The sequence below is a fragment of the Dendrobates tinctorius genome, unplaced genomic scaffold (assembly GCF_039654945.1).
Source record: "Dendrobates tinctorius isolate UK_male_01 unplaced genomic scaffold, ASM3965494v1 ptg000189l, whole genome shotgun sequence".
In the NCBI taxonomy this organism is placed as follows: Eukaryota; Metazoa; Chordata; class Amphibia; order Anura; family Dendrobatidae; genus Dendrobates; species Dendrobates tinctorius.
In genome coordinates this window covers 4,839,746-4,852,549 of record NW_027361856.1, presented here as the reverse complement: position 1 = coordinate 4,852,549, position 12,804 = coordinate 4,839,746, and the positions used below count along the sequence as shown (strand labels likewise).

The 12,804-nt window shown below is 52.5% G+C and overlaps 1 protein-coding gene across 3 annotated transcripts in view; it reads right to left on the bottom strand.

Moving 5' to 3' along the window:
- Positions 1–12,804, bottom strand: part of GON4L (gon-4 like) — a 31,266-nt gene that overhangs the window by 603 nt on the left and 17,859 nt on the right. For 2 of the 3 annotated variants that reach the window (XM_073552299.1, XM_073552300.1), the window contains exons 15-31: positions 12,403–12,613; positions 12,243–12,329; positions 11,345–11,516; positions 10,721–10,865; positions 10,497–10,647; positions 9,924–10,040; positions 8,645–9,850; positions 8,289–8,532; positions 2,685–2,869; positions 2,421–2,618; positions 2,202–2,345; positions 1,984–2,127; positions 1,753–1,893; positions 783–896; positions 659–719; positions 214–574; positions 11–113 (exon numbers count right to left, since the gene is read on the bottom strand). In XM_073552299.1, the coding sequence (XP_073408400.1) occupies positions 11–113; positions 214–574; positions 659–719; positions 783–896; positions 1,753–1,893; positions 1,984–2,127; positions 2,202–2,345; positions 2,421–2,618; positions 2,685–2,869; positions 8,289–8,532; positions 8,645–9,850; positions 9,924–10,040; positions 10,497–10,647; positions 10,721–10,865; positions 11,345–11,516; positions 12,243–12,329; positions 12,403–12,613 (3,784 nt within the window). The remainder of the gene's footprint in view (positions 1–10; positions 114–213; positions 575–658; positions 720–782; positions 897–1,752; positions 1,894–1,983; positions 2,128–2,201; positions 2,346–2,420; positions 2,619–2,684; positions 2,870–8,288; positions 8,533–8,644; positions 9,851–9,923; positions 10,041–10,496; positions 10,648–10,720; positions 10,866–11,344; positions 11,517–12,242; positions 12,330–12,402; positions 12,614–12,804) is intronic. The other variant, XM_073552298.1, reaches the window with a different exon arrangement.

Sequence of the window (12,804 nt, the reverse complement as noted above, 5' to 3'; positions counted from 1 at the left end):
GCACGCTTACCTCAGAGGGGCTTTTGTTACAAAGCTGGGCAGAGATAGCTGTAAACGTGTCATCATGCGTCCCTTGCTCCTGGCACGTGGTGAGAATCACCCGATCAGCTTCCCTACACCAACAAAAACAAGGCATGGAGGGTGCTATACACAGAGCAAGACCCATCCCAAAAATCTAAAGCCTCCACCCCCTCACATGATGTAAGCACCTACCTGGTCCAGAGCACGACCTTCTCTCCGCTGGAGCTGACCTTGATGTTCTTGGCACACATAGTTAGGGTCGGCTCCTCCTGGACTGTCACCTGAAGGCGGGAAGACTCCTCGAGGGTGGGAATTAATAGAGCAGAGGAGGTTGGGGGAGGAGCCTCATCTCGAAGCTCCGGTCCAGAGGGGCTGGGACATTGTGTCAGTTTATAATGTCTCCTAGCTCCCCGAGATGAGGTACCTCGGGTCTGATGCCTCACTCTACCTGTGTCAGCACCAGTACGTGATCGCTGCACTGAAATGCTGGGACCCTGCGCCTCAGCCCGATCATCAGAAGATGTGTTCTTAGGTAGTGGGATCCTGCAGTCTCCTGCTCCCAACAGAAAGCAATGGTTATTTTAAGGAAACCAAAACACTGACCCCCAAAATACATGGACAGCTTTACCCAGCTCACCTGCATCCTTCATGTTTGATGCTCCCGCATCAGCCGGTCTCTGGGAACGACTATCACAGCCCTAAATGCGAGACAGTGTGAGCGAGAGGCAGGTACGGGCAGGCAAGGCGCAAACATTACTCACCTTACTGGCACAAAGAGCACACATCCTCCTCTTACAGCGCTTCATCCTCTGCTCCACCACCGCTTCATGACAAGAACATGGACACTCCTTCCCGCCATCTGGCAAATCACCGTCCTACAATCACCCCCATAAGAAAAGTGACAACCTTCAGCTTTATTCAGTTCACATGAAAGCATTCCTAGTTATTCCCACAGCAGCGTGGGCCCACAGGTCATAAACTTTACAATAGATACAAAGACTTGGCACACAAACTGATTTCCAGTGAAAGATGATTTTTAATATACAGTACATACAGTAGACGTTTCGGACACATTGACCTTCATCAAAGTGCCAAGTATTGTACTGTTGTGGTTTACACATTGCTCTGATACAGGGCCAAGAGATTTGTAATCCCCCCAGGACATAGGGATATAAGGCACAGTAGTGCGGAGTCGGTCCGGTGAGTGTGCTGGGTAAGGGCAATGACGCGGCATCCACCGCGAATCAGTACTGATTCGCGGTGGATGCCGCGTCATTGCCCTTACCCAGCACACTCACTGGATCGACTCCGCAACTGTGCTTTATGTCCCTATTCCCGGGGGATTCCAAATCTCTTGGCTCTGTATCAGAGGAATGTGTAAACCACAACAGTACAATACTTAGTACTTTGATGAAGGTCAATGTGACCGAAACGTCTACTGTATGTACTGTATATTAAAAATCATCTTTCACTGGAAATCAGTTTGTGTGTGCGCCAAGTCTTTGTATCTATGCGATTACGGATTAGGATCCTACTTGTTGCACCACCACTTTATAGCTGTGCTATCGGTCCTGATTACAGAAACTTTGCAATGTCCTCGTCCACCATGAGACTCTAGGCGAAGGACAGAGGTCCAGGCACACTCTGCTGACAGCCACCTCAGATATACAGCACATGGACAAGCTCTGAAGGGCTCACCCGATTACTATCTGCCCAGGATGGGGACCATACCTTACAATTCTCCTGGTTCTTATCTGACCCATGGCTAGCATCTTTCCTTCGTTTACTCCTTGGCGCTGCAGACACCTTTGGGTGCTGCTGCTCCTCCTCTTCCTCCACGTCGGGTATAGTCACTTCTTCAAAGCCATCAAACTAAGAAAAGGAACAGAAGTCATCACAAGTATGCGCCCAAAGCTCCTGTGTATCCTACTGAGCACATTGGGACTTATGCCAGGCACTCACTATGTATTCCTTGTTTTCGGTCCAGTTCACCACCTCAAAGTCCTCCATACGGCTGGCCGGTGGCCTCAGCTGATCGAAGAACAGGGAGAACTCCTCCTGCAGGTGCATGTGCCCCTTCAACAGCTGCCACATCTGAGCTTTCAGCTATAAAGACAGAATCCAGAGTTACATGGAAATGGAACAGGAGTCTGTGGGAGCGACAGTCTGGGATTACACACCTTTCCCATCTCCTGCAGGGGGCACTCCGCACAGCTCTGCAGCAGTCTGATGATCTTCTGATGTTGGGCTGGGTTCTCCTGAAAACAGATCTCCAGCTGGCGGAGAAACTTGCGGCTTTTATCAAAGGCCTGCTGTTCCTCAAACTGTAGTGGAGACACAGATTACCCCAATCCCCGTGTGATATCTGCCCCCCCTCCCCCAGATATATGTTCACTGACCAGTCCACACTCCAAGGCTTGTTCCGGGAGCAGAAAAGCAGCAAAGTCCCGGAGGAGCTGCGGCCAGTCGTGCAGGAGCAGCCGCAGGCTCTCATACAGATGCACAGCTGTCTTCTGGTCTCCCTTTGTCTCATATTCGTAGATGAGGTTGAGAAACTGCTGGTATGTGCCGGGAGCAGCATGCAGAGCCTGGCGCACCTGCGGGAACAGGCGGTTACAGTGGGGCGTACATTACAGGGGCGCTCACAGACACAAACCACTCACCCGGTTCAGGTAGGACTGTGCAAACGCCATGTCCTTCTGCTCCCGCAGTGGGTCCTTTGTCAGAATCTTCTCATCGTATAGTAGCAGCAGTTTGGAGGTGTCCTTGCTGGCTCGTGTGCGCGTGCCCCTTCTGTTCCGGGTGCGGTGACTGCTTTGGCCTTTGCTGCCCCCACGGCGCCGCTCTACTGGGGAAAACACCAAGGTTAGTTACCGGTAGCCAGTTTTTCCGGAGCCCATGACGGCACACGAGAGAGGGGATCCGCCCAGTCAGGACAGGAACCCTACTGAAGATAAAAGGGGCGGTACCTCTCCCTCGCTTCAGTTGATTTACAGAGCATGAGAGGCCCCCCGGGTTAGTACACATGGTAAAACTATCACCACATTATATCTAACTAAAAAAAAGCACCCAAACTATAGTGCACACCAAAGAAGTGAAAAAGGGGGGGGGGGGGAAATATACAGGTGCCGTCATGGGCTCCAGAAAAACCGGCTACCGGTAAGTAACCTCGGTGTTTTCCAGTCTCCCATGACGGCACACATGAGAGACTTTTGTAGAATAAAACACCTTAAGGAGGGACCACCGCTTGCAGCACCCTTCTACCAAAGGTTAGGTCAGTAGAGGAAGACAGATCAAGTCGGTAGTGCTTAAAGGTGGAAGGTGAGGATCAAGTAGCGGCTTTACAAATTTGTTCAATCGATACCTCAGCCTTCTCTGCCCAGGAGGTAGCCACGGCTCTGGTGGAGTGAGCCTTGATGCCTTCTGGAACCGGAGCACCACTTGCGGAGTAGGATAACATAATGGCCTCCCTGATACATCTGGCAATGGTACTCTTAGCTACCCCGTGCCCTTTTCTACTACCCTGAAAGGCTACAAAAAGGGACTGATCTTTCCTCCACTGACTAGTTAGTGACATATATAGTACTATGGCTCTTCTTACATCTAATGTATGGAGCTTTCGCTCCCCAGGGTTTCTAGGATTGTTACAGAAAGATGGCAAGGAGATCTCCTGAGTCCTATGAAACTTTTGGACTACCTTGGGGAGATAGGCCGGGTCTGGTCTTAGAACCACTCGGTCATCCAAGATCTGTGTATATGGAGGACATATAGATAGAGCTTGTACGTCGCTCACTCTTCGGGCTGATGTTAAGGCTACCAGTAAGACAGTTTTAAGTGTAAGTAGCTTTGGTGACAGCTCTAGTAGTGGTTCAAAAGGATCTTTGGTTAAGGCCTCCAAGACTAGGCTGAGGTCCCAGGGTGGTATCTTTGGGATAATGACCGGCCTTGACCTGCCACAGGACTTTATGAATCGGAACACCCACCAATTGGCTGCTAAGTTGCAGTTATATAGGGCCCGCAAAGCTGAGACTTGGACTTTGAGTGTGTTAGTGGCTAACCCCAGTTGTAGCCCCGACTGTAAGAATTCTAGGATAGGTCCCACTGGCCCTACATCCCCCAAGGGTTCCCCCAGGAAGTCTAGGAACTTTTTCCACGTTCTACCGTAGATTTGGGATGTTATAGGTTTCCTACTTTTCAACAGGGTGGAGACTAACCCTGGAGAGAATCCCTGGCGTCTCAGTAGCACCCTCTCAAAATTCCAGGCTGCTAGATGGAAGCCCTTCACCTGAGAGTGGACCACTGGTCCCTGGGAAAGCAGGTCTGGAATCTCCGGTAATATCCATGGATCTGTCACCGCCATGAGTCTCAGAAGGGAGAACCAAGGTCTCCTAGGCCAAAACGGAGCTATAAGAATTATTCTCGCTCAATCCTCCCTGATTTTCCTGACCACTACTGGGATCATTGTTATCGGGGGAAATGCATAGGCCAGGATGAACTTCCAGGGTATTTGTAGGGCATCTACTGCGAAGGGGTTTTCCCTTGGATTTAGTGAGAACTTCCTGACCTTCCGGTTGTGTGCGGTAGCGAACAGGTCTATTTCTTGTTTGCCCCAGGCCTGAACTATTTGTTGGAAGACTTGGGGGTTTAGGGACCCTTGTCTTAGGTGCCTGCGACTCAGGATGTCTGCCTGTATATTTTCTACCCCCTTTATGTGCAGTGCTGTGATGGATAACAGATGTTGTTCTGCTAGCTGGAAGAGTAGATACAATATTTGCATGAGGCCCCGAGATCTCGTTCCCCCCTGGTGATTGATGTAGGCTACTACTGCCTGATTGTCAGTCATGACTCGGGTGTGGCGGCCCCGAAGTAAAGGAAGGAAATGTTTCATTTGAACCGTGATCCTTTTCTAGCGAGGACCAGGTCCCCTGTATTGAGTGGGATCTCAGGTGTGCTCCCCATCCTGTGGCACTCGCATCTGTTGTAATGATGTCCTCGACTGGTTTTTGCCACGGGACACCAGCTGCTAGATTCTTTTCTACAGTCCACCAGAGCAGGGAATCTCTTACAGCCACTGAGAGACATAGCTTGCCTTCTAAATGCCCTTTTAATTGTTTCTGTGCTGACAGAACTTCCCACTGTATGTTGCCTTAAGTGGTACTGCGTCCATGCTACTGCGGGTATGCATGATGTCAACGAGCCTAAAAGGGACATTGCGTTCCTCAGTGTCATGTTTGGTCTTTGTATTGCTGTGCGAGCTAGGCCTCTTATCTTGGTCACTTTGCTCTCTGGTAGGAGGCAGCGTTGTTGCTCGGAGTCCAATATCAACGCTAGGAAGGATTGCTCTTTTACTGGGGTTATCCTTGACTTGGGGATGTTTACTATCCATCCTAGTCCTACTAGAATTGCTATCACTTCCTTCACTTGATGTGCGCAGTGGCACTCTGACCTCCCTATTACAAGAAAGTCGTCTAGGTATGGGACGATCACTATGTCCCTGGAACGAAGAAAAGACATTACTTCGGCCATCATTTTGGTGAATACTATGGGGGCTGTAGACAGGCCAAACGGAAGGGCTGCATATATTGGTAGTGTTTCACCTGTCCCTGGACATAGAGCGCTACTCTCAAATATTTTTGATACTCCCGATGAATTGGGATGTGATAGTAGGCATCTTTTAAGTCCATCACTGCCATGAGGCAATGCTGGAACAGGATCTTTGTGGCGGTGTTGATTGACTCCATTTTGAAGGAGCAATTGTCTACCCACTGATTGTCAACCTGAGGAGGCTCAATGGTTCTCCAAGAGCCGTCTGGTTTTTGTATTAAGAAGAGGGGGGAGTAGAACCCCCTTCCTTCTTGCACTGGGACTTCCTGTAGAACTTGTTTTTTCACTAGTTCCAAGACTTCCGTCTCCAGGGCCAGCTGTTGCTCTTGGGCTTTCCTTCTGGGTGTCATTATGAAGGTATGCCTGGGCGGACGGATGAATTTTATTTTTAAACCGTCCTTTATTATGTTTAGGACCCATGTACTGGGGGAGATATTCGCCCAGGCGGAAAGGAAGAGAGAAAGCCTTCCCCCTACCTCCGGCCCAATGTCATTGGGGAGATTTTTTGGAGGAAGTGGAGGGCCCTTTAAACATATAGCCCGATCCTCTTCTTTCTTTAAAGTCCCAGCTTTTTCTATCTCCCGGAAATCAGGGAAAGCTTTTCTTCCTATCCCCCGCATGTTCCAAAAGCTCTTCTAGATTTTTTCCCGAAGAGGAATTGGCCATCACATGGAATGGAACATAACCTATGTTTTGATGGTAAATTTCGGGGACTCCCTTTAAGCCACAGGGCTCATCTTGCCGCATTTGACAGGCTTGCCGCTCTAGCTGTCAACCTTGCGGAATCTGCAGAGGAATCTGCTAGGAAAGCCGCTGCTCCGTGTACCAGTGTCAAATTAGACAGAATTTCGTCCCTAGTAACTCTATCCTTGATCTGGTCCTCTATTTGTTGTAGCCAGACCATGAGGGCACGAGCGGTACAGGTACCAGCTATCGCTGGCTTTAATCCACCTGCTGAAGCTTCCCAGATATGCTTTAGGAAACCGTCTGCTTTTTTATCAAGCGAGTCTTTCAAAACGCCAGAGTCCTCTAATGGTAGAGATACCTTTTTTGAGGATCTGGCTACGACCCCATCAATTTTAGGGACTTTTTCCCAGATTTCTGAATCCTTTTGCTCAAAAGGGTACCTCCTCTTTGATGTGGAAGGTAAGCCCCCTGACCTCTCTGGTTTTTTCCATTCCCTGTCAATTAGTGCTTTTATTTTATCATTTACAGGAAAGGTACGTTTTCTCTTTTCCTCCAGTCCTCCAAACATTTCATCCTCTAATGATTTGGGAGTCTTTTCCTCTTTAAGGCCCATTGTAGCCCTGATAGCTTTGACCAGCTTTTCCACGTCCTCCGTTGGGAAACATGGACGGCCGCCTATATCGCTGTCCGAGGAGGATTCTGAGGACTAAGTAGAGGAAGAGGAGGGGGACAAGGATCTATTCCGCCCCTTGTGCCTTGGCGAGGCCTCTGAATCGGAGCTCCTTCTACGGTTTCTTTTATCTTTCTTTCTAAGGGCTGCCTTTAGGGAACCTTTCACCTCCTATTGTATTAACTCTTTAAGGCTAGTCACCAAATCAGGGGTCTCCTCCTGTATAGTTTTGTTTATACAGTCAGCGCAGAGGTCTTTCTGCCACTGATCTGCTAGCAGGTGTTTGCAAAGGGCGCATTCTCGGTTTTGCTGCTAGCCTTCCTCAACCCCTAGTGATCAAACAGAGAAAATGGAACCCCGTTACCATAAGGGTGACATTCACGTAGATCACTCACCACCGCTGTCAATCAGGGGTACCGATCTCGGAGGCTCCTCAGATGCACTCGTGGCGTTTCTCCTGGACGTCTCAGAGTCATGCCGGTTGCGTTTATGACTGCCGCTCCCACCACTCGAGCGACTGCTCCTGGTATGCTGGCGGCTCGGCCTGGCATCTGGCGAGAGCTCTTGCTGCTGACGCTGCTCGTCTTGCCCCACTTCCATCATGAAGCCTTGGGCATGAGTGCGTCTTCTGTGGTCATCCCCCTTATGTAAGGGGGATCCACTGCACTCTCCGCCTCCTCCGGTTACCCCCACAGCCCCCCCCCCCTGCTGCCGGGATCTCCTTTCGCCTTCCGGCGTTGTTTGCTATGGGTGCCGCCATCTTGGATCACCGGCGCCGCCTCCCGACGTCACGCGGGCACGCCCCTTTCCCAGCGTGCCCTGCTCTTCTGGACGCGGCAGAGGGGGAGAGGGCGGCGCGGCAGCCACGGCAGAGCCCCAGGACCCCAGCCGTACCGCTTCTGCGCCCGCTCGGAAGCTGAGCCCCCGGGGGACCCGCGGACGGCGCTTCCCCCTCCCGACACACAGCGCTCAGGAACCAGCCTGATCTTCCACGCCAGCACGAGAGAGGGGCAGGTACTTGATCTTCAGAACACGGGTCCCTGTCAGGACAGGAAACCCAACTGAAGCGAGGGAGAGGTACCGCCCCTTTTATCTTCAGTAGGGTTCCTGTCCTGACTGGGCGGATCCCCTCGTGTGCCGTCATGGGAGACGAGAAAACCCAACATACCATCATACAGCAGGAAGCAGATGTCCCATCATGCAGCGGGAAGGGGACGCCGAGTGGCTTAACGCCTCGTCACACAGCAGTGACAGGATCATGATCAGCGGCACATCTTTCAATGCAGCAGTAAAGGGCAGCACCTACCTGTCGGGGTCATGCTGGTTTTCACTTGCACTGGTGACGGTGTGCGATGGTGACTAGGCAGCAGCTTCTCATCTCCTGCTTCATCCGTCATTTCCTCCGGCTTCTGACATGAACTGTCCGCACCCTCCTCCTCCTCTTCTTCCTCCTCAGGTTCAGTGTTCTCCTCCTGGGAGTTTTCCTCGGAGTCTCCCTCCTGACTCAGACGTCGCTCTGATGCCAGCCACGTCAGCTTCTCCATAGTCTCCTGGCAGCAGAAAATAGTGTCACTGAACCCAACAGCAATTAGAGCAATGGTTTACAGCCTGCCACCCATAGCTATAGGTAACATACTTGCCACCCACACCCTGGCATATCACCTGCAGCTCGGGCACAGACAGCACCGACTCCTCAGAGGACATCTCATCCTCGTCCTGGGTCAGGTCATCAAAGTCTTCATCTTCATCATCTTCTAGGGCATCTTTGTCGTTACACAAGTCTTGACCCTCCGCAGGGCTGTGGGAGTCTCTGTGCGCTGCACCAGGGCTGCTGATCTCCACATCAACATCGGCGGAGGAGGAAGTGTTTTTCGGGGACTCCCCTGATCCCTCTGGTTTTTGGGTCTGGTTCACCTCCCCTGGCTCCTCCATATCTCCTGGAACCTGAGTCTTTGAGACTGGAGAGGAAGCAGTCAAGCTCTGGTGCAGTCCAGACTGTGGCTTCTCAGGGGTCACATCAGTCTCCTCCTCCTTTATGGTCAAATGTTCTGTGACATCAGTGGATTGATCCCTCCCCTGAGCAGCAGCCGACTCTTCTTTCACCTTTATGGTGATGGACACGTACTCCCAATCGTCGTCCTCTCTCTTCTTGTCATCGGCATTAGATACCACAGGCTCAGTCTGAGCGCTAGGCGGTGAGACGGGTGTCTGGCTGAGTGGTACATGGGTTGGGCTGAGCAGCACAGTTGTCATGGGAACTGCACTTCCTGTACTGAGCGGTTGGAGGACTCCACACGCCGAGGCCAAATTCACAAACTTTAAAGCTCCGTGCGGAAGAGCGAAGACAACGGGTGTGGACTGGAGGATGGGAGTCATACTTTCGCCTAGGGTCTTCGCTTCAGCATTTCTATTAGGTAATGCACAAATGAGGGACTTCCTTGGCCTTGGAGCAATGATGGGGGGCAGTATTACTTGTGTCTGGGGGGCTGTAGCAGCTGTGGAATAAGCAGACATCCTCGGAGAGGCTGTAACACATGGCACTGGGTGGGATTTACACCTCGTTTGCACCCCAAGCGACTGGATGTTGACGATTCCTTGCATTGTCACTGCCGGCTGAATGAGTGGTGGAACCTGCCCTAAAATCCTGATGGGAAGGGGCTGCGGGGCTGGGGGCTTCACCACTTGTTTGGGCACAGGGTTGGGGCGGATCAGTAGCGGTTTTAAGATGGACCTCTTCTGGTACCATGATTTCCAGTAGAATCGTTTGGGCAGGGGCTTGAGGGTGAGCAAGATCTCTGGTGGGAGGAGCAGGGGGTACCCGGAACCAGAAGATTTCTTCATTCCTGTTTCGATGCTGCTCAGGCTGGCCTGCAGGGAGAGAAGTGTCACGAAGGGCGGCATTAACCCAACTCAGTGTGGACACCACAGCCCGGCAATGTACCTTGATCCAGAATGGAAGCCGATGCTTCTCCCTCTCCACTGGGGGACGGGCATTGTCAGGGAGGACGTCTTCACAGCATCTACCCAGCACTGGCAGCATTTTAGTTCTCTTGTAAAGCTGTCAGTAAGAAAAGTGTGGGGCATGAAAACATGCAAAGACATCAGGCCCCCAAACCCCCATATAACACAGCAGACAACCCTTCCCCAGTAGAGTCCTTGATCCGCCACCATATAGCTCTGCAGGGACCTCAATTCCCCCCCCCCCCCCCCCATATAACCCTGCAGAGGCCCCTTCCCCAGTAGAGACCCCAGATCTGCCACCATATAGCCCTGCAGAGGACCCTTCCTAAACAGAGAACTAAATTTGCCACCATATAGCTCTGTAGAGACCTCAACTCCCCACACCCCATAACCCTGCAGAGGCCTCAATCCTCCCCTATAGCCCCAGAGAGACTTCAACCACCCATCCCCCCACATTATCCACCTGCAGCAAACCTTTCCCCAGCAGGGACCCATACTTGTGCATTTTTTCCTGGCAACAACCCCCTCTCTCCTCTTTCTGGCAGTGACCCACCTTGATAATGTTGTCTGGCGTCTTCTTCATGGTGAGGTTCTTGATTCGCGCGGACAGCTGCTGTGCCGTTTTGGCGCTCATAAGGTATTTGCTGATTAGTTGCTTACAGTAATCAATGTTCTCAAAATGTTTCAATCCTAAAGCAAGTAAACTAAAAAGAGAAGCTGGGGTCACACGGTGAGTGGACGGGACACAGCCAGAGAGGGCCAGGCACAACAACTCACCAGTCCTCGGCCTTGGTGAAGAACACCCTGTCCTGGGGTCTTCTGGGTTTCATGGCGCACACAGGAAGGAGCTCTGGATACAAGAAGACGGAGCGGGTAGCCAGGATCCAAGCCGTGCGCTGGGACAGGCTGGGGACATCATTCGCTGCAACAAGTAGATCAGACTGGTCAGTGATGGTGGAGACCAATACAACAGATCCTGACAGAATGGTGGCTTCCTGTTAATCATTTTCTGACCACCATCATAACCTCTGCTCGCTGTCAGTGACGATACACAGGATTGTCCCAACCAACACTTCTCCATTGGGGGAATGAGGCAAACCATACCAACACAGCACTGTCAGGTAGGCTCCTCGTGCCGCACCCCAGCGTTGGGGCGCTGCCGGGGAGGCTCTGGGTGCCTCTTCGCGGTACTCCTTGTTTGGTACGGCTTCACACCCCACATGATCTTGGCTTCTGAGAAGAACTGGTCACACTGGAAATATCAGGAGTGCCTTCAACCTCAAACAAGAATGTCCCCAAGCACTAGCTGAAAATTTACATCTCTCATCCCACCCCCTGTGTACAGTAGAAGTACAGAACTCTGCAGTCATCGTACAGATGTCTCATCCTGCACTCTCGTACCAGTCTTTTTTGAAGGGTTGGAGGGCTCAATGTCTTCTGGTACTTGGCTATGAACCAGAGGGATGAGCTGCAGAGCGTCCTTTAGATTACAGGCCTGGAAAAAGCTCTGGAAGTTGGGGGTCACTACCCCATGTCTGAGGGATGAGCTGTCTGCAAAGGTGGAGAGTTCAGCCTGAGAGAGAGGAAGATCCATTAACAGGAACATCCCACCACAAGACCCCAACTGATCACCTCCAGCTGCCCCATCGCATCCAGCAGCAACCCCTCCGCTCCATTGCTCGCCCCGACGCATCCAACTGCAACCTCCCCGCTGCTCGTTCCGTCGCACCCAGCTGCAACCCCTCCACCCCACTGCTCACCCAGACCAATCCAGGCGCAAACGCCCCACTGCTCGCCCCGACACATCCAGCCGCAAACACTCAGCCTCACTGCTTGCCCTGTCGCATCAGGTCGCAACCCCTCCACCCCACTGCTCACCCCGACACATCCAAATGCAAACGTCCCACTGCTCGCCCCAACGCATCCAGCCACCAATACTCCGCCCTACTGGTTGCCCCATCAAATCAGGCCGCAACCCTTTTGCCTCACTTGCTCGCCCAGTCGCATACAGCCACAAACACTGCTTGCCCCAACGCATCCAGCCGCCATCACTCCGCCCTACTGCTCGCCCACTTGCATTCAGCCGCAATCCCTTGGCCCCACTGCCAGTCCCATCCAGCCGCAATCCCCCGCCCCGTTGCATCCATCTGGAACCCCTCCCACCTCACTGCTCGCCCCGTCGCATCCAGCCACAGACCCTCCGCCCCACTGCCTGCCGCTGGTCCGATGTGTGCCCTGACATATCCAGCCTCATAGCCACCTCCTGCCTCTCATCCTGGCGGACATGCTGCTTACTCACCAGGTAGATCTGCGAGGTTTCGGCCTCGGCGCAGAGTTTGGGGTTCCTGAAGCTCAACAGGTGGATCTGAGTCAGGAGCTGGACGTGCTGGGGACACAGAGGACAAGTTATACAGTGATCTGAGGGCCGCACTCGGCTCAGGGGACCAGACCTCACGCACCTGCTGCATCTGCTGCTGGAGTCTTTCTCTCTGTGTGCAGTTCAGCCTCATGACAGGTGAAAGTTTGGGGGCTGGAGCAGATGTTGGGGTCTGCACATCTTTGGCAGGAAGTTTCTCTTCTTCTGTCCTCATCAGTGATTTCCTCATCCGTAAATACTCGAGCTGCGCCCGCACCGTGCGATGCTGCTCTGTGAGGAGGGGCTCTTCCAGCCTGCGGGAAAGTATGTGTGGTCAGCCCCCAGGATATGTACAATGTGAAGGCCTGGCGGCCAATAACGGCATTCGGCGGTGGTCAGCCCTGGTGGTGTGGGGGCGGCAGCGGTCAGCCCTGGCTCAGCACAACTCATGTGGAGAGGGGTTGCCATCGCCACTTCATTAATTTACCTCCTTTCCCAAACAGTG